Source organism: Mastigoproctus giganteus, chromosome 1, assembly GCF_048544385.1.
Source record: "Mastigoproctus giganteus isolate SK-2022 chromosome 1, ASM4854438v1, whole genome shotgun sequence".
NCBI classification, from domain to species: domain Eukaryota; kingdom Metazoa; phylum Arthropoda; class Arachnida; order Uropygi; family Thelyphonidae; genus Mastigoproctus; species Mastigoproctus giganteus.
In genome coordinates, this window is record NC_143575.1 from 263805339 (window position 1) to 263831896 (window position 26558).

The 26558-nt window shown below is 33.8% G+C and overlaps 1 protein-coding gene across 1 annotated transcript in view; it reads left to right on the plus strand.

The window, feature by feature from the left end:
- Positions 1 to 26558, plus strand: part of msn (serine/threonine-protein kinase msn) — a 555676-nt gene that overhangs the window by 336652 nt on the left and 192466 nt on the right. The window contains 3 exon segments of the mRNA XM_090377310.1: positions 3563 to 3831; positions 17099 to 17152; positions 18339 to 18388. Of these exon segments, the coding sequence (XP_090233436.1) occupies positions 3563 to 3831; positions 17099 to 17152; positions 18339 to 18388 (373 nt within the window).

The following is a 26558-nucleotide window of genomic DNA, read 5'->3' on the forward strand; positions in this document are numbered from 1 at the left end:
AAGAAGTAAAAGAGTGGGGTCGTCTTAATTTATCCAATTGCAGAAGGATTACTCTCCAGAATCACTTATTTCTTCTTATAGACCAGACAGTTACTGATAACCTACGTTCCCAGGGAGATGTACACTACGGATAAACCTCCTCAAACTGAATGATCTGAAATTTGGCAATATTAACTGTATAAAACCAGGAAATCATTCCAGAACTTAAGCAATCAAAATGAAATGCATATTAAAGCAATAGTTATCAAGAAATATGGAATAATTCATCCTATTTGGACAATTATTCTCACATTTAAGACACCAAATCTTTACCCATAAAATCTTGCTTCTTAAGGTGCTAAATTTGACCTTTCAAATTTATTCTCATCTCATTCTCATCCCAGTCCAGTGCTTTTTAAGTGCCAATAATTTGGTCAGTTGCAATTGTTGTAACCATCTGTGGTTCAAAAGAACATGATCATACTGACTGTTCTACAAATGCAATACAGTCTTAACTGATAAGAAAATTGTGCAGTATACACAAAGGAATAAGTCCAGTAGAAGAGAGAAAATAAAATTCAAATATTCAAAGTGGAGCACAAGAAATCATATCAAGAATCAAAGAAACAGGTTTTGCTACTAATTATCTGCCTATGCTTCAGAAGTCCAAAGGCAATGTGCCATAGGTGAACTGACAAGGTCAGTGTTTTCCTCATTAAAAGAACATTCTGCCCAACATGCAACTCATGCTGTAATTATACTACTAATGATACCTCCCAGATAAAAGTCAGTACAACAGCCAATAGAACAAAGAGCTCTGAAAGAGACACTAAGCAAAAATCTGACACACTGTCTCCATCGATGAAAAAAAGTATACTCCAATGACTCATTTCTTGAAATTCATGCTACTGAAATAGAGATGGATACCAGCAGACTGCTATTCCCAAATATATAATTATACATATATTTAAATATATATATAATTATACATATATTTAAATAATGTTGAAATACTTGGAAAACGAAATATTTCATAATAAAAAAAAAGAGGGTACAGCATACATCAGAGGCAGCAAAAAGCATATTTCTCTACATGATGCATGAAATATAACCATATAAATTAGAATAAGGATTAAAATAAAAATAAAATAAAGTAATGCCAGCAGTATGGCAAGACAAAGTGAAAAGGCAAGTTAAAACTAAATTCAAATCAAGCAGAGAGGGAAGAGACGGGTAACAAGAGTAAAAATATTGCAGCAGAAACTCTAAATTAATTTAGAAAATCTAAATATACGAATAATAATTCTTTGGAATTTAAAAGCCAATTAAATAGAAATTATTAACTGTATACAATGTAAAAGATAATGAAAATAATTATGGAATTAAATGTTTATTGCATAAAACAGCAGTTTCCAAACTGTGTATCACGGAATATTTTAAATTTTCGAGGGAAACACAGCGATACTCGACAACTCTCGGACACCACGCGAACTACTAGCTCGATAGTTCACAGTTTCAGCATTTCTTATTAAGTTGTTTGGACCTAACTACTAAACGAAACTGTTAGGTATTTCTTTTGGTCTGGGTGTGCCTTGAAAAAATTACTGAGACACTAACGGCGCCGTGAACCGAGAAAGTTTGGGAACCTCTGACATAAAATACACAATGAAGAAATGATTGTTGCGGAAATATTTGAACAGTGTTGATTTTCTCTTTTCATCAATCAATTTCCGATAGCTGACAACAATCTTCTCTGGGCCCTGGCGAAATAAATATCGCAGAAAATCTCAAACCTTTTGTTTGAGGTTCTCTGCGATACAAAAGATTTCATCTAATTCTTTTACCGTTATCTCCTTCGTGGTAACATTTTCATCTGGCTCATTTAAAAATTTGAATTTTTATGCAAGTGTGCATTGACTTTATTAGCAAGAGACAAACAAGTAACACGTCTTCTTCCGATGGTTAATGGAACACACCGATGCGGGCAGCAGGCAAACATTTGTTTATTGACCGTACGACTCGTGGTAAGCTTAACGCGCGATTCAAATCTTTTTCAACTATCGCATAAAAATATATATATATATCGTGTTAGCTGGAAATTTGCATCGTGTAAAGTGATATAATTTTTCAAATAGCGTTAACTGAAAATCGCGTTAATCGAACTTGCATTATGCGAGGCCTGCCTGTATTTTCCATTCAGATTGAGCTAAAATTTTCAAGTTATATAGTGAAGGAACAATCAAAACAGTCCTTTGTTGTGCAGTTCTGAGTAACATTTACAAAATTAAATCAGCAAAAACAGATAAATCTATTTTTTTTCTGGGTCTCCTGATGCACTGGAATTTAGGATAATAAACTTGTAGACCCTTGCAGCAAGAACAACATCAGTCTCTAGATTATTCCTTCAATATACTGTGTACAGATTATGACATACTATCAAGAAGCAGTGTATTGAAAAAAGTGGCCATCCAGTATCTATTTGTTATTTGTCTGGATATGTAGTGGATAAATCCAGACAAGTAACAAATATTGATTCAAATTAAACAACCTCAAGTTATGAAAAACGAGCATTATCGACAAGATAAGAAATGGTTGTTCTTGTTAAAATACCTATAGGATGTACTCCTCTGACACATTCGTGCCTTAGTGCCAAAATTGCTACAGTCAGCTGGTTGTCCAGCATGTTATTTTGGATTGTCCTCTTTACAATGAGTCACAACATAACTCTAATCTCCTTATCAAAAATCTCTCTCTTACCATAAAGCAAATTCTGGGTGATTGGCCAAAAATAATAGAATTTGAGTAGCTCACAATTCAGTAACAGATGGCTAGTGACATCTCTACCCTAAATGCTAGTTGTCATGTAGCCATGTTGGTATTGTGCTGTTAAACAAGCATAGCAATGGCCAAGTTCTTCCCTCTGATAAAAAAAAAAAAAAATAGTATATATTGATTGAGAGTACTTCCCACTGCTCCAGAGATCAATTGCTCTAAGCACGACATGACTCCATTATATCTGTCCCCATACTCTTAACTTTCATGCTGAAACATTTGTGGGTTTACAACTCCTCAGGAATTCCTGTCAATGCAGTACACTAAACAGTATGTACACTGACAGGTGGTTCTAAACATTCGGGGATCTTTTGAGTGATGCTTTAGCAACTTTAGGCTGGTTTTTCTAAATAACATGACTAATTATTCTAAGGTTTTTGAAAATCAAAATGTGGTCTTCCTTATTGATGTTCAGCTGCCTTCTACTTGCATGCAATGTTTCAGTTATCTTCAAAATGTCAAGAAACCCTGAACTCCATATGCCAAGTTGTGACTTATTGCATTGAACCGCTCATTCATATTAAAATTCACTGAGTTTATTTCAGTGTGGGATGTTGATTGTGAAGCCAGCTTTTAGCAGTTTCATTTATTGCCCTGTGCAGTTCTTCCCCCACCACATTATTTGCACAATTAAAATTTTGCATTAAATATGCTTATTTGTTAGTGTACCAATACTTTTCATAACATAGTGCATAATGACCAGACTCAAAGGAAAAAATTATCGACAGACAACGTTATTTTTATTTTACAGGACTTGGAGATTCTTGCAGCACAATTAAGCGAACTGGCAGCTGGTGGTAGCAATGCTACTAGTAGTGGTGGAATAACTGGAGGAAATAGCCCTGTGGGAGGACGTGTGCCTGCAGTTTCAGCCATTACTGAGTCTTCAAGAATTAATGGAAATTCACCTGACCAACCACCCCCTCCACCAGTTGAGTCTGACTCAGATGATGAAGATGATGATGAGGGGCAGGTACGGAATGATGGCACTCTTTTGGCATCAGATCCACCAAGACCTCTGTGAGTCCTGTAGTTTCTGTTGTTTTATATCTGCTTATCACAGATTTTTGGAAAAAAAAAAAAAAAAATAGTATTATGTAATATATACAGAAATTGCACACTTATATGATCGGCAGATTTGGTTAAGTTCATTGGATAAATATGCTGTTGCACCATCTTGCCAAGTCATTGTTTTTTGACTCTGCATGTAGCTCTTATTGGTTAGATTAATTCTTTTAGCAGTGTAATTTTTCAAAACTAGTCGATTTTAGATAGGTTTAGAAATTTGTAAGGATGAATTGTATATATGTATGGGGAGAATCATTGTTTGCAAAAACGTTTTATGCAACAGAAATAAAAATAAGAAATTTCTTGAACTAAATAGTTGGCATGTTGTCGATAGCATGATCTACATGTTCTGTTTGTTTCTATATGGTTATATTATTAAGTGTGCATTCCTTTGTTAAATCAATCCTATAATTATAAACTACTGATCCTCTATGGGCATACCAGTTTTCAAACAAATTTATTTAACCAATTAACGTGTGCACTTAGGTAGGAACATATTTGATCTGTAAAGAGAAGTGTAACATGGTTATGAATATTTCTCATTACTTAAGTTTCCTTTTGGATATGATACTAGCACTGTAAAAAATAAGATGTCATGCTCATAGTGGCAGTAGTATTTTAAACAAGAACAAATATTTCATTACGTAATGGGTGGCACAGTTTCATTTGATACTCCCAAATTAAATGCTTATAATATAGTTGCAAGTTCAATATTTCTTTTAAAAGTAAAACAAATGGCTTGGAAAGTTGCAACATCATCAGACCACAAGGCTATCAAATTTTGACTTAAATATTTAATTGATAGTCATTATTTAATAGTAAACAAAATAAGTATTATTTAAAATGTTTACTTTTTTAAACATCAAATGATGTTTTCAGTTTTGTTTGTATTTTGATCAATTTTGGCCCTTATGTGACAATTCTGACATCTTAAAACAAGCATATGCTTAATGACTGTTGCTTCAAATTTCTTTATACTCTATACAAATGAAATAAAATTACTGCAGCCACTAATTTTCATGAAAGGCTTTCAGAAAAATAATTCTTTTATTCTGGAAAAAGTTGCATAAGACACCCAAGTGCTTTCTTTGACCTGTTTTTTGAGTGGTCTTTACAGAAATGCAGATATTTAAAATTGGCAATTATCCTTGAAGTATTGAGTTATAGCTGTTTGGGAAACATGGTTGGAGATTAAAAAAGAAATTTTACTGAGCTTTTGTCAAATACCCATTGCTATATAGGGATATATGATACATGAAGCTTGCATGCTTGTGAATATATTAATGAGGAACATAATTTGGGGGGGGGGGGGTAACATAAAGTGTTATGCATGGGTTGGTTCAGTTTTAAAAGATATTATGCCATATTACAACTCTATGAGGTTAGAGTATTACTGTGCCAGGCCTAGGGTTCCTATTTCTGATATGGTTATATGGGATAGGCCAAGAATTTTCAGATTTGTTCAGGACAAATTTAAGATTCTGAAATTCCCAAAATTTTTAAATTAAAGGTTTCTTCAGTTTCAGTTAACTATAATACATCAGATGATAGTGCACTATTTAAATTATTAACATAAAGTCTGACTATCACTTAATTTTATGTTCTGTATACAATGTTTTAAATCATTTTAAAATTTCTAATTTTTTTTTTTTCCCCCCTTGACTGCATCCAACTTCTTTGGTTCACCTTTTCTCCTGCATACCTTTAGCAGCTTTCACTAAAGTTTCTCAAATTTTGCCATTCTACTTATGGGACCATGTTAACATCAGGAATGTTATTACTGGTTTGAATAGGATGGTTTCTACCATTTTAAAATTGTTAGAAGATCTAAAGGCTTTTATTTTTGTCTGTTTTAACACCTTTTTTTAGCACTAGTTATAGTGAAACCTCATTAATTAAAAGCTGAAAAGAATAAAATGGGTGTTTTATTTAGATAGGTTTAAAGTATCTGTACAAGATAACCCAACTATTTTTTTTTTTTTTTTTTTTTTTTTTGCAAGGAAAAAATTATTGGAAGGAATGTTCAGAACAGTTAAAATTTATTTGATCTGAAAGAACCATTCTTTTTTCCCATTCTTTCTAATAATTGGTCCATTCCTTTAACCTTTTATTGGTCAGTATGGTTTTATAGGATATTTGGATGCCTGGTTAAAGGTTAATCAAGAGGAATTTTTACAAACATACTCTTATTAATACTGTACAGAATTTTCACAATTCTCTTTTAAAATGTTAAGAATCTTACTTTTATTATGTTCGACATTTGTGAGTAGATGATTAATGTGCAAATTTAGTCTATATGAAAAGATAACTCCAGTACTGTGGAGAAATTCAGTCACATTTTCACACATATAATAACAGATTGCTGTTTTATTTTGTTTTGCTGCCCTTTATCAATCATACAGCATGGTGTATACAAGCTATATATATATGTTAAAATTAAGTGCTGTATTCTTTATTATGGATAATATACATTCTCTGCTAAAGGGAGAATATTCATATCTTGGGATTTTGTTTGCTGTTTAATTTTTGTAATCCCTACAAAAAGGTGGCATTCGTCTCTTTTAGCACTGTCACTTATTCCGTGAACTTTGTAACTTTGCAGACTGCTCTTGCAAATTACAACTATGTAGGCCCATCATACAGCATTAGCATGAACTGGTGACCAATTTGATGCCACTTTAGAAATCTGTGAAAATGTTTTGATTATGGGTGTAAAATTTTATGATGGTTGTGTGGCATTAAATGATTAAAAAAAAAAAAAAAAATTTTTCTTTTGCACACCACAATAACTTACTATTTACAGAAGAGATTAATCATGGAAGCTGCTTAAAAGGAAAAGATTACATGTAACTAAACACGAAAATAGAACATGACAAAAAAATATATATACATATACCAGTTTGCAGGATATTATAATTTTCCAATTCTAATATCCTGTAAATTCTCTCATTTTAGGAAGGATGTAGAGTTGCTTGAGAGAGTACAGAGAAGGGCAACGAGATTGGTGAGGGGAATGAAGTGGTGGGGTCTTACCAAGAAAGGCTTAAGTTCTGCAAAGTGCAGCATCTGGAGACTAGGCACCTGCAAGGTGACCTGATTGAGGTGTATAAGGCCTTGAATGGGTTGAGCAGATTCAGTTCTGATGGGATTCTTCCTTTTTCTCAGATTACGAACTTGAGGGGGCATAAATTCAAATTGAGAAAAGACAGTTATAGAATAGATGTGGGGAAATTTGCCTTTAGCCAGCGGGTTGTTGATTGCTGGAACAAACTTCCATCTGCTGTTGTGGAAGTTTATAACTTAAATAAATTCAAGGAGGAATTGGACAAAAGTTTAGAGGGAATGTATATGTGAAATGGTTTTTTTTTTTTTTTTTTTTTGCGGATGCTACATAAGCTTGCTTTCTTCATCATATGCCTCTACTAATGCTAAAATGTGGTGTGCAGTGAAATTTTTATCTTTCATCTTGTAATTTGGATTAGCAAAGCACCTGAAGCAGTTTTATGGTTAATCATTTTCCATAAATATGAACTTAATTTTCACACAAAAAAAAAAAAAAAAATAAATAAATAATTTCACAGAACCAAGGTTAATTTCACAATTGTAATCTAACGTTTTCCCAGCTGTACCTGCACACTGGATGTTAGTTCTGTCTTCACTCTCAGCTGTCTATGTAGCCATTACTTGTCACCATTTCACACAAGCAATCTTTGACCAGCTTGGTTAGCTGTAATTTGCAAGATCACTATGTGCTGAGTTATGAAGCTCAATGAATAATTGACAATGAATATCCCAAAATATAGTTACTCTCTCTTCAGCAGGTATGTACAATTATATATAATAAACATCACAGCCCTTATTTTAATGTTACAGATTGTATATATTGAGCTGTTTTGCTTTAATAGGCAGCGAAAGAAAACAAAACTCAGTAGTTATTACTTGGAAGAATTTTGAGAATGATTTCACATACCTCAATAATTACTTTTTTATTCTTTGTGCGCAGGTTTTTTTTTTTTTTTTTTTTTGCTCCAAAGCACTGTTAAATTGTTATTCTCTCTCACACATTGAGTTTATATAGTAAGGTGACTTAAAAGATGTACAGCTGCATTGAGAAATCATGTGTTTTGCATCATTAGCAGTCGGTATACAGGAACTCCCTGACTTGCATAATACTTGACTTATGGAAATGCGACTTTACGCAAGTTTTTGCTGGCCGGTGCAAACTTAAAAAAAATCGTGGAAATGTATTTTGCATCCCGTAGGAATAAATGTAGGTATCATGAAAATATCATAATGTGAACCCAATAGCACTTTTTTTTTTTTTTTTAATAATTCGTTCCAAGTCCTTGGAAGCTGAAAATTTTGCTATATTACTAAGCTGAAAATCTCTCTAACAGGTCATATTTATAATGGAAATTGCACTACCTTTCATCGTTGTCATATGTTCCCATTATAAGAATCCATTTTGAATGCCTTTGTGATATTTTTCTAAAGTATGTTTCTGGTGATCATAACCATAAAACAATAAAAACAATTTGCACTTTCCGGTTTATTAGGCTCTTCTGTTAGTGCATCTAATTATAACGGGTAGTAAACTCGATCTTATTGCATTTGCAATAATACCGATAACTGCAATTGTGTTGGTTTTTACATTATTTCGGTGAAATGTGTTTCCCCTTCCATGAAATCTTCAATCATAAAAAACAAATTTTCAGAAACTTCTCTTCATTCCTATTTATGTATTACAGTGATGAAGGGAAAGCGACCAACGAAAAGTGCAAGTAGGAGTAGTGCCAGGAAACAGAAACAAAATTGATTTAGAAATTAAGATGAAAAATTCAGAAGCAGGACAAAGTTTATCATCTATTGCAAGGGAATTAGGTCTCGCTGCTTCAACAGTGAATACTATTTTAAAGGACAGTGTGCGTATAAAAGAACATGTCAAAGGAACAGCACATTTAAGATCAACAGTGATCACAAAACTGTGTTCAGGTGCTATATTGAAGATGGAACAGCTATTAATAATATGGATGGAAAATCAGATTCAGAAGCAAGTGCCCCTGAATCCAAGCAAAAAGGCTATTCAAGCAAAAGCAAGAAGTATTTATGAAGATATTAAGGATAAGTATGGTGAACCCCAAGCCAAGTTTGTGCAACACACTGGTTTCCACAACGTTAAAGTATGCAGTGAAGTTACCAGTGCCGATTCTGCAGCTGCAGGGAAATTTTGTGATGTGTTGGAAAAAATTATTGATGAAGGTGGCTATTCAATGCAGCAAATTTTTAACGTTGACAAGAATGCTCTGTATTGGGAAAAAATACCAAATCGACCATACATTGCCAAAGAGATAATGCCAGGTTTCAAGGCTTCAAAATATAGGGCCACGCTCTTGTTTGGAGCTAATGCAGCTGGAGATTACAAATTAAAACCACTGCTTGTGTGCCATTCTGGAAATCCTCGTGCATTTAAGGGCATCAATAAAGCCATCCTACCCATGCATTTCTGATCGAACCAGAAAGCATGGATAACAATTCTCTCTTTGAGGATTGGTTTAAATGCTGATTCATTCCCGAGGTTGAAAAATATTGTAAAGACAACAATGTTCCTTTCAAGAATATGCTTCTATTAGGTAATGCTCCTGGACACCCTACGCATCTAGATGATTTCCATTCGAATGTGAGTGTCATATTTCTACCGCCAAACGTGACTTCACTCATCCAACCTATGGATCAGTGTGTTATTTCAAATTTAAAAGCATACTATTTACGCACAACATTTGCTCAGGCATTGGCCGCAGTTGATGATGAGAAAATTTTACGTTAATAGACTTTGGGAAATCTTACAATATTTACCCTGCCATCTTAAACATTAATAAAGGCCTGGGGGGAAATTACTAAAAGTTTTTTAAATGGCACATGGAAGAAAATGTGCCCACGGCACATAAAATGCTTTGAAGGATTTGAAAAAGATGAATCATATGAAGAGGTTACAGATAAGATTGTAAAGGCTGCAGAGCTACTTCAGTTGGAGATTGATGCCAAAGTCATGGAGGAGTTAATAGAGGAAGAAGAGAAGGAATTATCTAACGAAGAACTTATTGACTTGCAGACAGCGATAGTGAAAGAATAAAATGCTGATGAAGCTCATGATGAACCAAATGAAGAGCCGAGACGCTTCATCACCAGAGAGATGGCAATGGCAAGGTTTGGGAAGATGGATCCTGACAGTTAACAATTCTTAAAAGTTAATAGAGGGGTGAATGCTTGCTTTCTACAAAGAAATCTACAATGAAAAGAAAAAAGCCACTGTCCAGTCATCCATTAATATGTTCTTTCGTAAGGTTGAGCAGCCAATCCCTTCTAAATCTCCACAGCCCTTAACCTCCACAGTGGCGTACTTATCAGCTTAAGACGTCGATTCTGGCAATGATGCTTGAGAGGTGAAACTTACTGACATTATGCCTGTCTCCTCTCTTTTTTTGTAGTAATTTTATAATTTTGAAATTTTTTAAAATTGCATGCTTCTGTAATTTTTCCTGTGCATGAGATAAAATTGAATAAATACAATAAATAATTGTATTTACATGTTCTTTGAACATTTCTTTTTTGATTCAATCAATTCAGCGAGCACAGTTGCGAGTGCTGAACAAGCATGGGGGAAATTTCGACTTGAGTAAAATCTGACTTACGTAGCGTTCTGCAGAACACAACTCTTACTTAAGTCGGGGAATTCCTGTATTTTAGTTTTAGTAGTGTGAACAGAATGTATTACCTGTATTCTCAAGCAGTGAAAGTTAAGAGGTATATGAGTATTTCAATACTATCTCTACTACTGATGTGGAAAAGTTCGTGGAAATCAAGTATGGAAAAGTAGTAGGTATTGATGAAATTAGATCTGAAATGCTGAAAGCTTTAGGGAAAATGGTGTCAGGTGGTAAAATAATGTTATCCAGAGGCAATTTTCTGAAGGACAAGTTTGTTTCAGAAGATTGGAGCAAGGCATTAATTGTACTATTACATTCGCTGCTTAACCACTTTATTAGGACTATGAGTTAATAGCATGTTGGACTACCATTAGCCCGAATCACTTTTCCAACATGATGTGGTATCTAGTCTTGGTGTTGAAAAGTAACCCAAGGAATATTAGACTATTCATGCTACAGAACTGTCCTCAATTCCTGAAGTGAAGTGGGCAGAGAATTGTGCTGATGAATATGCCTATCTAGTTCATCCCACAGATGCTCAGTTGTATTGAGATCCAGGGATGGACTGCCCAGAGCATTCTTAAAGTCTTCTTTGTTCTCCATAAACCCCTGTTTCATACATATGGCATGGTGGATGATTGACTTTTATGCAACATTACTGGGTATGTCTGATACTAAATGATTTTCAGATATTATCTGGTGTTATCAGGGTAGAAATGACAAGTATGTCTAAAAAAATATTTGGAGAGAAGCCTAATAATAATGGCAAAAAGCTACTATGATTTTTGAAAGTCGTGCAATCTTCAGTTATAAAAATGGTATTTAACATTATGTTAATTGCAAGTTTGGAGAGAGAGAGAGAGAGAGAGAGAGAGAGAGAGAGAGAGAGAGAGAGAGAGAGAGAGAGAGAGTATAACAGAAAAAGATCTTAAACAGCTAAGCTAGTTTAAACTCCAAGGATACACAAAGTTTTAGAGACATTAAAAATCTGTTAATGCCCTCTAGTAGGATCAGGGGAACAAGAGTATGCCATGAAAACATACCTCACATCATTGCACCATGTTCATCAACTTATTGTATTGTCAGTACACAACAAAAAAAAAATTCCATTTCCTCATGTGCTTTCTTCAATCATTGCTTGTGGTTTCCATCCATGTATGATTAAAGTGTATGTCAGGACTTGTCAGACTACATCACTTGCCTGTACTTTGTGTTCTAGACACCAATGGACCAAATTTTTTGTTGGGTTCTTTGCATAGTGTAGGTACTGATGCAATGTGCTGTTCTCACATTAAATGCTGAGTTTAATTGTTATATCAATTTGCAATGATTGCACATGATAATCCAATCCAGATGTTAAACATTTCTCCTCCATCTTACCTTTTCAACAGCAGGGGGTCCATCACCAAAAAGTGTGGCTTAGCTTTATGCAGCTGTTAAATATACAATAATTTTAAAATAGACGTAATCAAGGCTTAGTTTTATAATACTACTAATAATTTCTGCAAGATCCATGCCATTTGTTCACTTTTGTTAATTAGTTAAAAATACTGAATTGTTTAATATTTACCCTTGTTATTAGAAATTAATATTGAGTATTACAGCTCTGATTCATACTATCTATTACCCTTGTTATATAAGACTTAAAACTATTTTTTTCAATATCTGCACTTTTTAATTCATGGAATACTGCTTTGCATTTAATGTGCTACAACTAATTGACATTTTTAAGTTAAATGGACTTTTAAATGTAGTTGCATAATATGAGGGTATTTCAGAAAATAAGGTAACAGCACATTACATTGGAAGATTGAAATTTTCAGGAAGGTTAGTCCTGGTAATGGGAGCACTTACACTGTTTTCTAATACATCATGATATTGCACCACATGCATGCTGTATTGCCAAACCATCAGTTTTGGTCAAACAAAACCTAGAGATGTATAGTAGGATCAGATTTCTGCAGAGGATACTCTTGAGTTTTCCAGGATTTTCAACCAAACATGCAGACCACATCTTGAACACATGTACAAACAATATGCTGGTACTAATATAGCCCAAGATGCCCATGTGGTGTAAGAACCAACAAGAATATTAAGACTACCAGACCAGCAAAAATTCATTGCCAACTTTGATGAATATTTAAATGAGGTGGAACAAACATGTTGGGGAAATAGGTTCAAGTTTGGTGCAGTGCTTTTGATAATTAGCATTAGTAAAGGCACATGATGCAAGAAAGCAAGCTTATATAGCATCAACCAAAAAAAAGAAAAAAATAATGGCAAGACTGTTGTTCAAGGAAGGCAGTGACCTGTCACCTAACTAAACTTGTTTACCACAAATGTACAGCACTGTTAATGAATGACCTTCTGGATTACAGAAACACCTGTGCATGCTTGGTTGCCAAAGCAACTTACAAATGAACACAAAGTGCTTTGAATGCGTCTCTCTCCTTGAAGCATTACCAGTGGAAAGGAGTAAGTAAAGCTTGCAGGTTTAAAACAAGGTTACATCATATGAAAGCAGCATCTGTCAGGACAACATACATCATTCACTCATCCCCCTTCCCCTTCCCAAAATTCAGAACAACTCCATCATCAAGGGAACAACGGGTGTTTTGTTGGGACCATAAGGGTGTGTATGTGCATGTTCTCATTGTTGATCACTTTAACTGGGTTGACTAGTTAAGGTAATCAACATGAATATCAGTGTGAATCCTGGCTGAGTACTGAACTTATATACCCGATTACCTACTGATGGCCATCCATCACAAGTAGCCTGGGTTATTTGAATGTCATCATGCTGCTTGATAATGCTATATAACACGTTGCCTGGTACATTCATAAGTTTTGGCACCAAAACATCACGAGGTATACTTGTGAGGGTTGGGAGTTTCTGGACTACTCACCGAACAGTTCTGACATTGCATTAAACAATTTCCATCTCTTCAGATCCATGGAGGGAAAACTTGCCTGGAATGCTAGAGTTGGGTTCTTGACTGATTTCTTTCATGCAAGGATAGATGTCTTGGTGTTACAGAGTGAGACAAATGCTAAAAGTGTGTTGCATCTGCGTGGAAAAAAAAAAAAAAAGTGTACCAGTTGCTTCTTATATGTTATAAGAAGCCATTGGTATACTTTTGTTAACTTTATCTATGTAAGATTTAGTAATTACAACTAATAAATGTTAATATTATTATTGGTACACATCTATTAACTTTATTCTGTGTAAGAATCAAGTTCCAAACTAGGCATACGCTGTAATCTTTTTTTCTGAAAAACTCTTGTGCTGTCCTTTAGTGCATGAATTCTGGCATTTTTAGTGAGTAACAATGAAGCAGATCTTAAGTGTTGCAGTATTGTTTGCTGTCCCATTAACTAGTCAGATATGCTTCCTTCTATTGTATATTTTTATTTTTTTTTAATTTTCAGTAAAGTAGACAGTTTTAAACTTGCAACTCTTGTATGTGATGCCTTTGTTTTTGAGAATTTCTAAAAGTAGATATCTTTAAAGGTTGGTTTCTGTGAATAATAATTCTATGGGATTGAAAAATCTTCTATTAAAATCTTGTAAAATAATGATTGTTAATAATACTCTTAATAATATTGTATTTCTTAATATCTAGGAAAGTTACCTAAAAGAAAACCTTTGTGTATGAAGTTTAACTTTTTTTTTATTGTTGGGTGTTTGTTTATTTTTTTCCTCTTCCTCACTTTTAAGACATAAAGGTTCCTGGGGGATAAAGTAAAAATTGTGATGACTGTTAATTAAAATAAATAAATATTGATTTAAACCAAATAATGATAGTATATTTCTGAGGACTGGAAGTTGATTAATACTAATATTGTATAAAACTTAATATCACAAATTTTTTACTAGGATATTTTAAGGGAAAAAAAAGTGACATTAAATGAGTGGATTTGAAAACCTGGTAACATTTTATTCATGACATGTATTGAACAAAGATTTACTGCAATAATGTATCATTAATGCAATAACACATCTGAAATTTCATCATACACTTTTATAAGTTTAATGTTTTATTTAGTGATCATTATAGCATATTTCTGTCTTAAAGTTCTGCTATAGATTATGGCAGAGAAAGCATATACACTGTGCCCTTGGCCTATTCCCAGAAATCAAAATCAAGAGATATGATGAGAGATGAACATGGAAGCTAACCTATAGATTCAGCAAGATGATGACTTTCAGACAAAGTTCAGAAAGCTATATTTTACCTGTATGGGAAAATGAAAACACATTAATTTAAGAATCTGGGAAATAGAACCTTCTAGAATTAGTTAAATAACAATGCACTTTACAGAGGACAATTCTAGTGTCCAGAACATTTCATGACACTTTATATCTAGACAATGTAGAACTTTTTTCCTTATATCTCAGTTTTGACACAGCACTGGTTTATCAGAAATTAGGCTTCAACAGGATGCCACTTCACTTCAGTATCACAGAGACAGCTTCTTGATGACACATTCACTGCATGCAACCCACTTCTTAGTGAATGTGTCATTAAGAAGCTGTCTTACTTATAATGAGGTGGAGTCCCACCCTGTTGAAGCATAATTTATGATAAATCATTGCTCTGTCAATACTGGGATATGAAATAATGTTATTATCTCTGCACAAAAGAATGGTATGTAAAATCTGGAAACAGCTTTGGCACAAAAGAAATTCTTCTTTGGAAACTGCATTGATATTCAACTACTTCTAGGTGATTCTGTTTCCCAGATTCTTACATTAATATCTGTTAGCTTTCCTACGCAAGTGAAATGTAGATTCCTGAACTTGGTCAGGAAGTCGTCTTCTTCCAGATTGATTAACATTTGACTGTTAATTCATTTATTTTTTGCTTTGTCATAGTCTAAGATAGCTTGTAACAACTGAATATTATTTATTATTTTTTGTTTTACTTTTAGCCATTCCCTGAAACCTTCTCTTGAATTATTAGTTCATAACTAGCTCTGCATTTTGACTTCAAGCAAGTTTACACTTGCTGACTGCAAGTGTAAACATCCTTGTGGAAATCAAGGTTGATCTTGACTAAGTCTCTAATGAATTATACCTCTCATCTTTATAGCTGTGACTATCATATGACAATTGCTGATCTGCTTGTTATGTTAATTCACATTCCTTTTTTTTTTTTAATTTACTGTACATGGTTGCTGACATTTTTCTTCATTGTAAAATGGCAAATGGAACCTTCATTGCTACTAAAATCTGCCATTACTATCTGTTGATCACTACACCATTAGTGAGAAACCTGTGGACTTCCAACAGAAGTTTTGCACATGGAGATCATTGTTTTGCAAGAAATCTTTGTTCGTTATATACAGTGAATAAAAAAAGTTATAAACTCTTCAAGTTGTCCACTTTTTATAGCCACCCTGTATATTGCAAAATACTAGGATGGCTGTTGATTGACTTATTTGTTGATTTTAAATTCATTAACAGCATTTTATGTTTACACTAAAATTTCATATTTATCAGAATTGAGTAATTATTTGTTTCATACAATGCTCAAATTCCATAAAACCAGTTGATTCCTCTCCTAGCTGAAAATGCCAATCCATAAAATTTACTATATATTGTAATAAGGTAACTTCTTTATCCTAATACAAATACTCTTAGGTAGTTTGAATAATATCTTCAAGTGAATGCCTGTTCTTTTTGTTAATGTAAAATATTCATTTAGGTTTTTTATCTTATATAGAGACAGGGATGGGAAGAAAATGTGCATAAGCAGAATTTACCATCCTTTTTGGATAAATTTTTAGAAATAGCTCAGAAAATAGAATTTGAGAATAAGACTTGTCCGAAGCATTTGCCTGGATAGTTTAGGAGATCATAAGAAATTATGGCTGACTTTTATTTCTTGCATGTATGTGATTTGAGCTTTGTTTGATTTTTGTAAATGTATGTTGCCATGCTTACGGAAATTTTTCCAAAAATTAAGGGAGGAATTGCTAATTGTTTTTAAATTGAAAAGTGCTTCTTATTATTTTAGTGCATTTTAAGAAAATGTTATGAAAGTATGCCCCTCCTATGCTCAAGTTTTTCTGTGTTTTCTTACATTTAGCATGTTAATTGCAAAGAATAGAAAGGAGAGGGGAAAATATATTAACATTCATTTTGTAATTCTAAGCAATCAGATTTACATCTGACATTACTGTAGGATATAAATATTCTGTGCACACCCACTCTTTCATATGCTTTGCATTATTATTATTATAATTTATTTTAATTTATAATTTTATTGTTATTATTTTTTAATTTGTAGCATTATCTGGATAATGGTAGTGGAATGACTAAAATTGCATTAACTGCACTGACTGTGAATGTTTTGCTAACAAAGTTTATTGACAATCTGTTTCTTTCTCTATTCTTTGCTGTTTATAAAGACTTTTTTCCATTAGTTTATCTAATTTCATTTTGTTTCTTTTTTTCTTGTATTTTTTAACTTTTCTTATCTATTTATTCTGCATTATCTTCTTATCACTAGATTCATCAAAGACAGTTTAGCCTTCATGTCAAAATCAGAAGAAAAGAAACCAGGGTAAAGGGAATTTCAACTTGCAAATTACTAATGACTAAAGCATTACCATAGTTAAGTGATAATTCTTTTTCCTGGGTTTTGATATTTTTTTTTTAATCCACAGTAATTGACAATTATTATTTCTTATTTTATTTTATTATTATTTATTTTATTTATTTATTATTTTTTTTTAATTTTTTTTTTTTTTTTTTTTTGAGAGCCAGAAATTCTGACTGCAACGCCTTTAGAAATTCTTATGAGAGAGGAATGAAGTTGAATCTGAATTTAAAAATTCAAATGACATAATTTTGTAAAAATATGGCTCAGAACTTTATACACAGGATGCTTTTGATCACCTGTGATGAAATTAGATATTGTGATGGTTGCTTAGTTGGTACTCATAAATAATTAATTTTCTTTATTTAAAATGACTGTACAACAGAGTCAGTGAGGTACGTTTAATTACCCCTTGAGCTTGAATTGCTGGAACTGTTGGTTCCTACTCTCATAATAATTGACAATTACTCTTCAGAAAATTGATTTACTTTAATTTTTAAATGAAGACTATACAAAAAAAAAAAAAAAAAAACTTTTAGGCTAAATATAGCATTATAGATTTATTTTAAGGCACAGCGCTAGAAGTAACTAATATTTTTAAGAATAAATTTATATTTTTGCATTAATTTTTTTCATAGAAGACAGCTATAATTCATGTTGTGCTGAATATACCTATAAAAAGTAGTACACATAGTCAGTTGGAATTTGAAGATAAATTTTTCTCTCCTTATCAATTCTAAACTTATTTCAATATGGTTATTATGAATTGTTTTTGCCCAGATTAGTTTATAATTATTTCCAATATTGAATATAATTATAGTTAGTATTAACTTGTGAGATTGATGATTGGCACAGACTTAAGCTTATTCTTATATAATTAAATCATAACAGAATTTTGAAAATAAACGCCAGTCTTGCATCATAGAATTTCCTTTTGGGGCTTTTTTTTTTTTTTTTATTATTATTATTTTTTTTTTTATTAACAGAGACTGAAGCTAATTAAGCAATTAAATCAATAATAGATTTTGAAAATGTACAATGGTCTTGTATTGTAATTTAATTTTTGACATAGTTTTCTTTTGTCTCTGTTTATTCAGAAAAACAAGTTCTTTTCCAGAACTTTCCTAATTTTTTTATATTAATCTTACAGACCTCCTGAATGTTATAATACAGATACACTGAGAGCTCTAGTTCACGGAGGTAAGCATATGCCCAGCTGCACATAAATGTTTTAATAATCTTTCTCTCTCTCTCCTTTTTTTTTTTTTTTTTGGCACATTAAATTATATTGTGATGGAGCATAGAGGAAATATGGGTATAGTGAGTATATGTGAATTTCCATCTTTTTGAAAAGATCTTAGTGTTCCTCAAGCAAGGAAGATCTCAGTAGATCCCAAATCAGGAGGTATTTTACATTTTTATTTTATTTATTTATTTTTATTTTTTGCAGATGGAAAAAAAAAACAGAAAAATAATGTGGTTTATGTAGTCAGCTTTACTGTACCGTGATTATTTAAGAAAAATCATATTTAACAGATAAAATTAAATATGAAGAAAGTGTTCATGTTTGTTCATTCAGATGAGTATTTGTGGGAAGTCTTGGGAGTACATCTTTCCATAGGCTGGATTACTGATGTGATGTCTTTGGGAATTTAGTGTATACCCCTTTATAGAATTTCAATCTCTTGTTAGAGACATTTTTCTCATCAGGTGAATGCAATTTTAAAGGAAATGGTCTGGAAAGCAATATATAATATATACCCCAACAAATAGAATTATTGAGGGAGGGGAACCAAGAACTTTTGCAAGAGATCAAAAACTGATTTGTGATAAGATTGCATGTTGTTGGCATCAATCTTGGTATAGTTTATACCATTTTCATGGAATATTTGAGGAAGAAAAAATATATCTTGTTGGGTACCTCACCTCTATCTGAATGTGAAAAAGACAATTGCCAGTGAATTTCATCTTTGTTGTTATCCAGATGGAAAAGTAGTATTATTTTCCTTTGATTACAAGTCATTTTAATTGATCTTCATCACATGGCTCCATAGGAAGTATAATGATATGAGACAGAACTTTTTTTGAGCCCCATTCAGTTGGGCCATTTCTTCCTATCTGTCAGAAGAAATAATAAAAAATATGGTTAGTGTCTTGAACATGAAGTAAAATGACAATCTGCTGAATGGTACCATCCTCAACACCTAAGAAAGTTTGATAATAGCCAAGCAAAATGAAGCAAATGGCTATTGCTACTACACCACCTCAGGTATTCTCTGCATTCATCAGATTCCACAAGGTACTGTATTTCATTTCTAGGAAAATGTTTGAGACCACCACTGCAAAAGAAGCAGCCAAAGCCATTAAATCCAAGTCCATTGATTCTGCATGATAATGCACAGTGCATCCTGTCACAAGGCCTGTATTAGAATAGTTGTTAACAAAAATTCGACTGGGAGTGTTACCTTGCCTTGCCACAGACACAGTCTAGATCTCGGTCTTACAAATTTTGATTGTTTCCAAAGTTGAGAAAGCTCTGGAGCGAGGGCTAGATTTTTCATCCTTAATGAACTCTATAGCAATGGCCAATGCTGTGCAGGTACTCACTATGAAAGGGAGCTTGACAGCATTAACTACCTTCCCCAATGATGATGATCTGTTACTGATAAGCAGGGAGAGAGTACCTTGAATTTTCATTTATGAATACCTGTGCAGAACTTTTGGTCAGTCCTTTTATCTTAATAAATTTGATTTCAGCCGAGAATGCAGTTTTAATGTGTTTTTAACTTAGAATAGAAAGTAGCATGGGATGAATATAAGTTATCAACACCCTGAACACTACGGCAAGTAGAAATTAATCTTAGACTTTACAGTACTGTTTACTGAGGTAACAAGTATTGGAAATCATAGTTGCATAATCGCTGAAATGAACTAGGACAAAAATTAATTTTCAAGCATCAGTATTAAACGAATTAGCAAGCACATTGCCAAAACCCATGTCATTTATAATGATGGATTCCTATGCTCAGGTAAAATTCCAACATAGTAGAAGTGTGTAATTGAATGTCTGTTTTATAAGGTGAAATGGGTAATTATAGATCTACAAGTGTGATTTCTCTGGCATTGAAAATTATGAAGTCTGATTAATTGCAAAAGCATCTGGACAGCAATAAATTTATAGAGAGAGAGAGAGAGAGAGAGAGAGAGAGAGAGAGAGAGAGAATGAATTTCAATCATATGAGTTGCATAAAATTTTTCTTTTATTTTGGTAGAAGATGACCTGGAAATTAGTGAAATAACATGTTTTATGGTACTTCTGTGCCACTTTTCTAGTGACTCTAAAGACAGAAGAACTGGTAAATTATGGTGATTTATTTACATAAGTCTTCTTATTTTTCACATTTCTTATTTGTTAAGGTTAAGGTTTGAATTAGTTAAAAAAAAAAAAAAAAAATAGCTATTAGCAAACATCAGAAAGAATTAAGTTTTAATAGTTTTAAATAATTTTACATTAGTTATTAATTTGGTTGACTAATATTACAGCTTAAACTACTTTGTGTGGTACTACACTCAGGGAAGTGGGAAGTGAAAAAGACCTGGGGATAATTGTGCAGTCAAAGATGAAGTTTGCTGAGCAGTACAGACTGGCTGCCAGGGCAGGTCATGGAGTCTTGTTAATGATATATAGGAATTTTGCTAGCATGGAAAGGGAGGTGATTATCCTGTTATACAAGGAAATGGTCAGGCCACACCTAGAGTACTGTGTACAGGTCTTGGAGGCCTCATTTTAGGAAGGATGTAAAGTTGCTAGAATGAGTACAAAGAAGGGCAACAAGATTGGTGAGGGGAACAAAGGGGTGCTCTTACCAAGAAAGGCTTAAGGTCTGCAAATTGCAGCACCTGGAGAGTAGGCACCTGCGAGGTGTATAAGGCCTTGAATGGGTTGAGCAAGCTGAATGCTGATGGGATTCTTCCTCTTGCTCAGATTAAGAACCTGAGGGGGCACAGTTTCAAATTGAGGAAAGTCAGTTGTAGAATAGATGTGTGGAAATTTGCTTTTAGCCAGCAAGTAGTTGATTGGTGGAATAGACTTCCATCTTTTGTTGTGCAAGTTGATAGCCTAAATAAATTTAAGGCTGAGCTGGACAGGCATTTGGAACAAATGGAGGAGTGAAATGGGAGGGTTTTTTTTGGCTGATGCTGCATAAGCTTGCTTTTTTGCATCATATGCTGTTGCTAATGCTAAAGCTTGAAGTACTGTTGATTATCCATTAAATTTTTAGATAACAAGGTAAGATAACAAGGTAAGGTACTAAGATAACAAGTACTCACCTTTGAGTACTCACAGTGCAACACCTTTTGCCTAGGGATATGGTTTAAAATTTTAAATTTAATCAATTAATGTAATGGAACTTTCACCTTTATCCCCTTTTTACCTTCCTTTCATGTAATTTTTAATTTTAACCAATACGGATCTCAGAGGTGAGTACTAAGATAATAAGCTTTGCTAAAAATTTAAGTACTTATCTATAGAAGTATCTTATCTTCTATAGATAAGTACTTAAATATCTTCTTTCGTCTTCTCAACCTCCAACCCAAGCACGGTACTAAGTACTATAGATTCTAATACCTCTCGTGTTTGGGGTTCACATAAAAAAAAAAAAAGTATTAATTTGGTTAATAAGATTAATAATAATTCTATTAACACTCCAGTAAGTCCTTACAATACCTTCAGCCTCACACACCAAGGCAGTGGTTTATGATTCATTATATTTATACATTCTGTACTGTTCTCTTAAATTTAGAAAGTTTAGAGTTAAAACTCTAGTTAAGGTCTCCTGGTGCAATCTTAGGTTAGTTTGCCACTGAGGGTATTTAGAAAGAGAATGGATTTGGATGTTCTCACAAGGGGGTATTTGTTTTTCAGGATATACTTATTGTGGTTCTTATTTATTTATTATTATTTTTTTATGTGCTCTAATATTCTGCTTTTGAAAATATATATGTGGTTTTATTGACTATCTGCATTCCTTTGTTTCAATTAATATTGTTAATGTGATAATAAACAATTCTTTGTATAGTCTGCATTTTACATACCTCTCAATGGTTAGTACAGAGGTGTTGCTGAAATCTCAGGCGCCTCTGTAGGCAGGAGCAGCAGTGCATAGCACACACTTCTTGATTAGACCGGGGTTCAAGCCTGTGACCACCAAATACGGAAGATGCAGAAAGGTCAGAGAATGACCACCGCATATCCCTGAAGCAATATGGCCTTAGTTGCTAATGCCCCAAATAACAAAGAAAGAAAGAAAGAAAGAAAGAAATAAGCTAAAATCTCATTGGTGATCTTTGCACCAGGTGTGGAAAGCTGGATCTGATTTTGGTGATTTGCTGGATCTCATCATCAATGAGATTACAACAATACCTCGGTCCTAACCCTTGACAGATACAGAAAACAGACTATACAAAGAATCGTTCATTATCAGCATAAAACAATATTAACAGAAAAGGCATCCAGATAGATAATAGCTACATACATTTTTATCAAAGGCAGAGTATTAGAGCAGATAAAAAACAAAGAAGAACCACAATAAATATATCCCAAAAAAGAGAACCCTTCCCCCCCTTCTAACATAACCAAGCAGATGCCTAATCCGACAACATCGAAATCCCTACTCTTTTTAAATACCCTCACTCTCAGTGACAAACTAGCCTGAGGTTGGCCCCACGAGACCTTAACCGGAATTTTAATTCTAAACTTTCTTAGTTTAAGAGTACAGTACAGTACAGAACATATAAATATAGTGAATTGTAAACCACTATCTTGGTATGTTGACGCTGATGGTATTGTGAGAAATTACAGGAGTATAAGTAAACATTAAGTAAATGGTGGTTATCCATTTACTTAATGTTAATAGATTTATTATTAATCTTGTTAACAAATTAATAACTGATGTAAAATAATTTTTTAAATTATTTAAAACTACTAAAACATTAATTCTTTACCTAATGTTTGCTAAATTTAACTAATTCATGGCTTAACCTTAATAAGAAATGTGTGATCAAATTAATGGGTAATAATGTGTGATCAAATTAATGGGTAATAATGTGTGATCAAAATTACTAACTTTGTCAATAATATCACCATAATTTACCAGTTCTGTCTTTTCAGTCACTGAAGAAGTAAGCAGGAAGTACCATGAAACAACTGAGAATAATCTGCAATAGCTGTAATGCTTTAAGAAATTAAAGGCAGATTACACTCCACAAGGTTTAAGTGCTCATTCTTTTATCAATTTCCATTTCTTGATATACCTGTGTGCTATGCGACTAAAATAATATTTTAGAGAAAATGACCTGTGGTATGTTTTATGTTTGTTGCATTTATTAGTATTAATAATGGCCGCATGGTGCAAGAAAGCCTATGGCTTATGCTGAACCAGCCAAAAAAAACCTGAATAAAACAATGATAAAAAAATTTAAAAAATAAAAATATATAAATAATATTAATAAATAAAAGAAAAGGAAATTAAACCTATCATCCTATGCTCTTCCCTCACCCGAAGGTTCTATCCAGATGACCTTTGAATTTCCCCAAACTCTCAGCCTCTACCATCATGTAAGCAAATTATTCCAGTAATTTATAACTCGCTGGCTAAAATAAAATTTCCTGCACTCCAATCAAAACATCTCCCCCCCCCGTAACTTGAATTTATGTCCCCTAGTTCTAGCATCATTTATAATCTTGAAAATTTCGTCCTCATTCATTTTACTGATGCCTCTCAGAGCCTTAAACACCTCAATTGTATTTCCTCTAAGGTGTCTAGTTTCCAAACTCTGCAACCCACATGTTTGAAGTCTTTCTTTATAAGGACACCCTTTTGCCGATCTCACCAGGCGAGTTACCCGTCTTTGTACCCTTTCAATAAGTTTGATGTCTTTAGGCGATCTCCATACTTGAACACATTATTCCAATTGTGGTCTAACAAAAGCCTTATATAATGGGTTTATCACGTCCCTATCTCTACTTGCAAAAGTTCAACCGATCATCGATTGGACACCATGGGCCTTCTTGCAACCTGTTTACAATGCTCAGAGAATTTCATGTCTGACCGTATCATAACACCCAAGTCCCTTTCCTCCAGTACTGGTTTAGTTGAACTCCACCAAATGAATAAGTTATTTTGGGATTACTGTTTCCAGGTGTAATTCCTTACACTTCGTTGGATTAAAGCATAGCTGCCATTTTTCTGATCATTCCTGAAGTCTATCTAGGTTTCTCTGAAGAAGCTCAGCTTTACAGTGATCATTAACTACTCTACCAATTTTAACATCATCTGCAAATTTAGACATCACGCCCTCTATCCCTGCATCGATGTCGTTTATGAAAATTAAAAACAGTGGTCCTAATACTGATCCTTGGGAAACCCCACTTCTTACATCAACCAAATCTGAGGAATAGCCATTTATCACAACCCACTGCCTCCTGCCCTGAAGCCATCCTGCTATCCATCTAAGGATTTTCCCAGTGATTCCAACCTGTTCCAGCTTATAAAGTAACCGCTCATGTGGGACTGAGTCAAAAGCTTTGCTGAAATCTAAATAAACATGTCGAAAATATTCCCTAAATCCAGCTCGTGAGTAACCCTTTCAAAATAGCGAACCAGATTTGTTAAACATGATTTTCCCTTTACAAAACCATGCTCAGTATACTTGAGAATTTCAATTCTATCCAGATGATCCTCAATTCCACCCTTGATCATTACCGCCAAAATTTTCTCTACCACTGTCAAACTGACAGGTCGATAATTTCCTACTTCACTCTTAGAGCCACCCTTATGTATGGGAGATACATTGGCACTTTTCCAATCCAAGGGAATTTCCCCAGTCTAATGATGCTCTCATAATTAGCCTCAATGGTTCAATGCACTCACTTGCCACCTTCCTTAAGATTATAGGGTATATTCCATCAACTCCAGGAGCCTTACTGGCCTGTAGGCTCGAAAGTTTTTTTCATTAAATAATCTTGCGAAATTTCAATATCATTAATTACATATTTTTCAACTTCGCTCCCACAATTTCCCATTGCCACAAAAGGTTTTTCATTTGTAAATATCGATGCAAAATAACTGTTGAGTTCATCTGTAATGGCAGCTGGTGTATTTAATACTATCTCCTTTCCCTTACGTAAAGATCCGATCTGGTTTGTCCTGCTCTTCTTGGCATTTATATATGTGAAGAATTCCTTATCCCCCCTAAGTATATGATATCAAAATTATTTTTGGCATTCAGTTCCTTTGTGACCACATCATAGTATCCAATCAAATTGGTCAGACAAGAGCTCCCATTAACAAACCCATGCTGTGTCATAACAATTACTGCAGTCTTGTCTAGATGATCCTGCAATGCTTCTTTAACCAGTGATTCCATTATTTTCCCCAGAACACAAGTTAAACTAGCAGGTCTATAGTTACTTGTGTCACCTTTTGTGAATTGATGATACATTTGCACACCTCCAGTCCATGGGGACCTCCCCTGAGTCCAAGGATGGTTTTTTGTTTGGTTTGTTTTTTTTTAGGAGCATTAGCAACTAAGGCCATATTGCTCCTGGGATATGCGGTGGTCATTCCCTGACATTTCCGCATCCTCCGTATTTGGGTCACAGGCTTGAACCCCGATCTAATCAAGAAGCGTGTGCTACGCACTGCTGCTCCTGCCCACGGAGGTGCCATTGATTCCAACGAAGCTCTCATAGTTATGGCTACGGGTTTGCTTACTTCCTTTGCTGCCACCTTTAATATAATTGGATAGATCCCGTTCACCCCAATGCCTTTTTTATATTTAACTTCAATTTCTCCTCCACTTTGCTCTCAGTTATTACAATATCACTTAGCTCTCTGTTAGAGTTTGATAAACTTCTGGCTCTCCCTCATTGAATAACTGCTCATGTGTGAATGTAGATGCAAAATACTCATTCAGTTTATCAGCTACCTGAGCATGATCATCAATCTGATTCATCCCTTTTCTTCTAGAGTTTACATAAGTAAAGAACTCTTTGCTGTTTTTCTTTGCATCCTTTGCCAAAGATGTCTTATCTGCCTTTGCCTGTCTAACCTCCTTCGTGACTACTAGTTTATACCTTCTGTGTCACCTGATAATTTATATGCATCACATACATTTCTTCTCTGCCACGAGCCTCATTAATTCATCTGACATTCATTTAGGCCTAAACCTTGAACAGTATTTCTTAGTTGGAATTAAAAGCCTAGTAGCCTCCAAAATTAAGTCCCCGAAGGCATCCCATTTAGAATTCAACTTTTAAAGATTTGGTGTTTTCTTTCAGTTTTGTTTTTGTAAGCAGATAGATCTA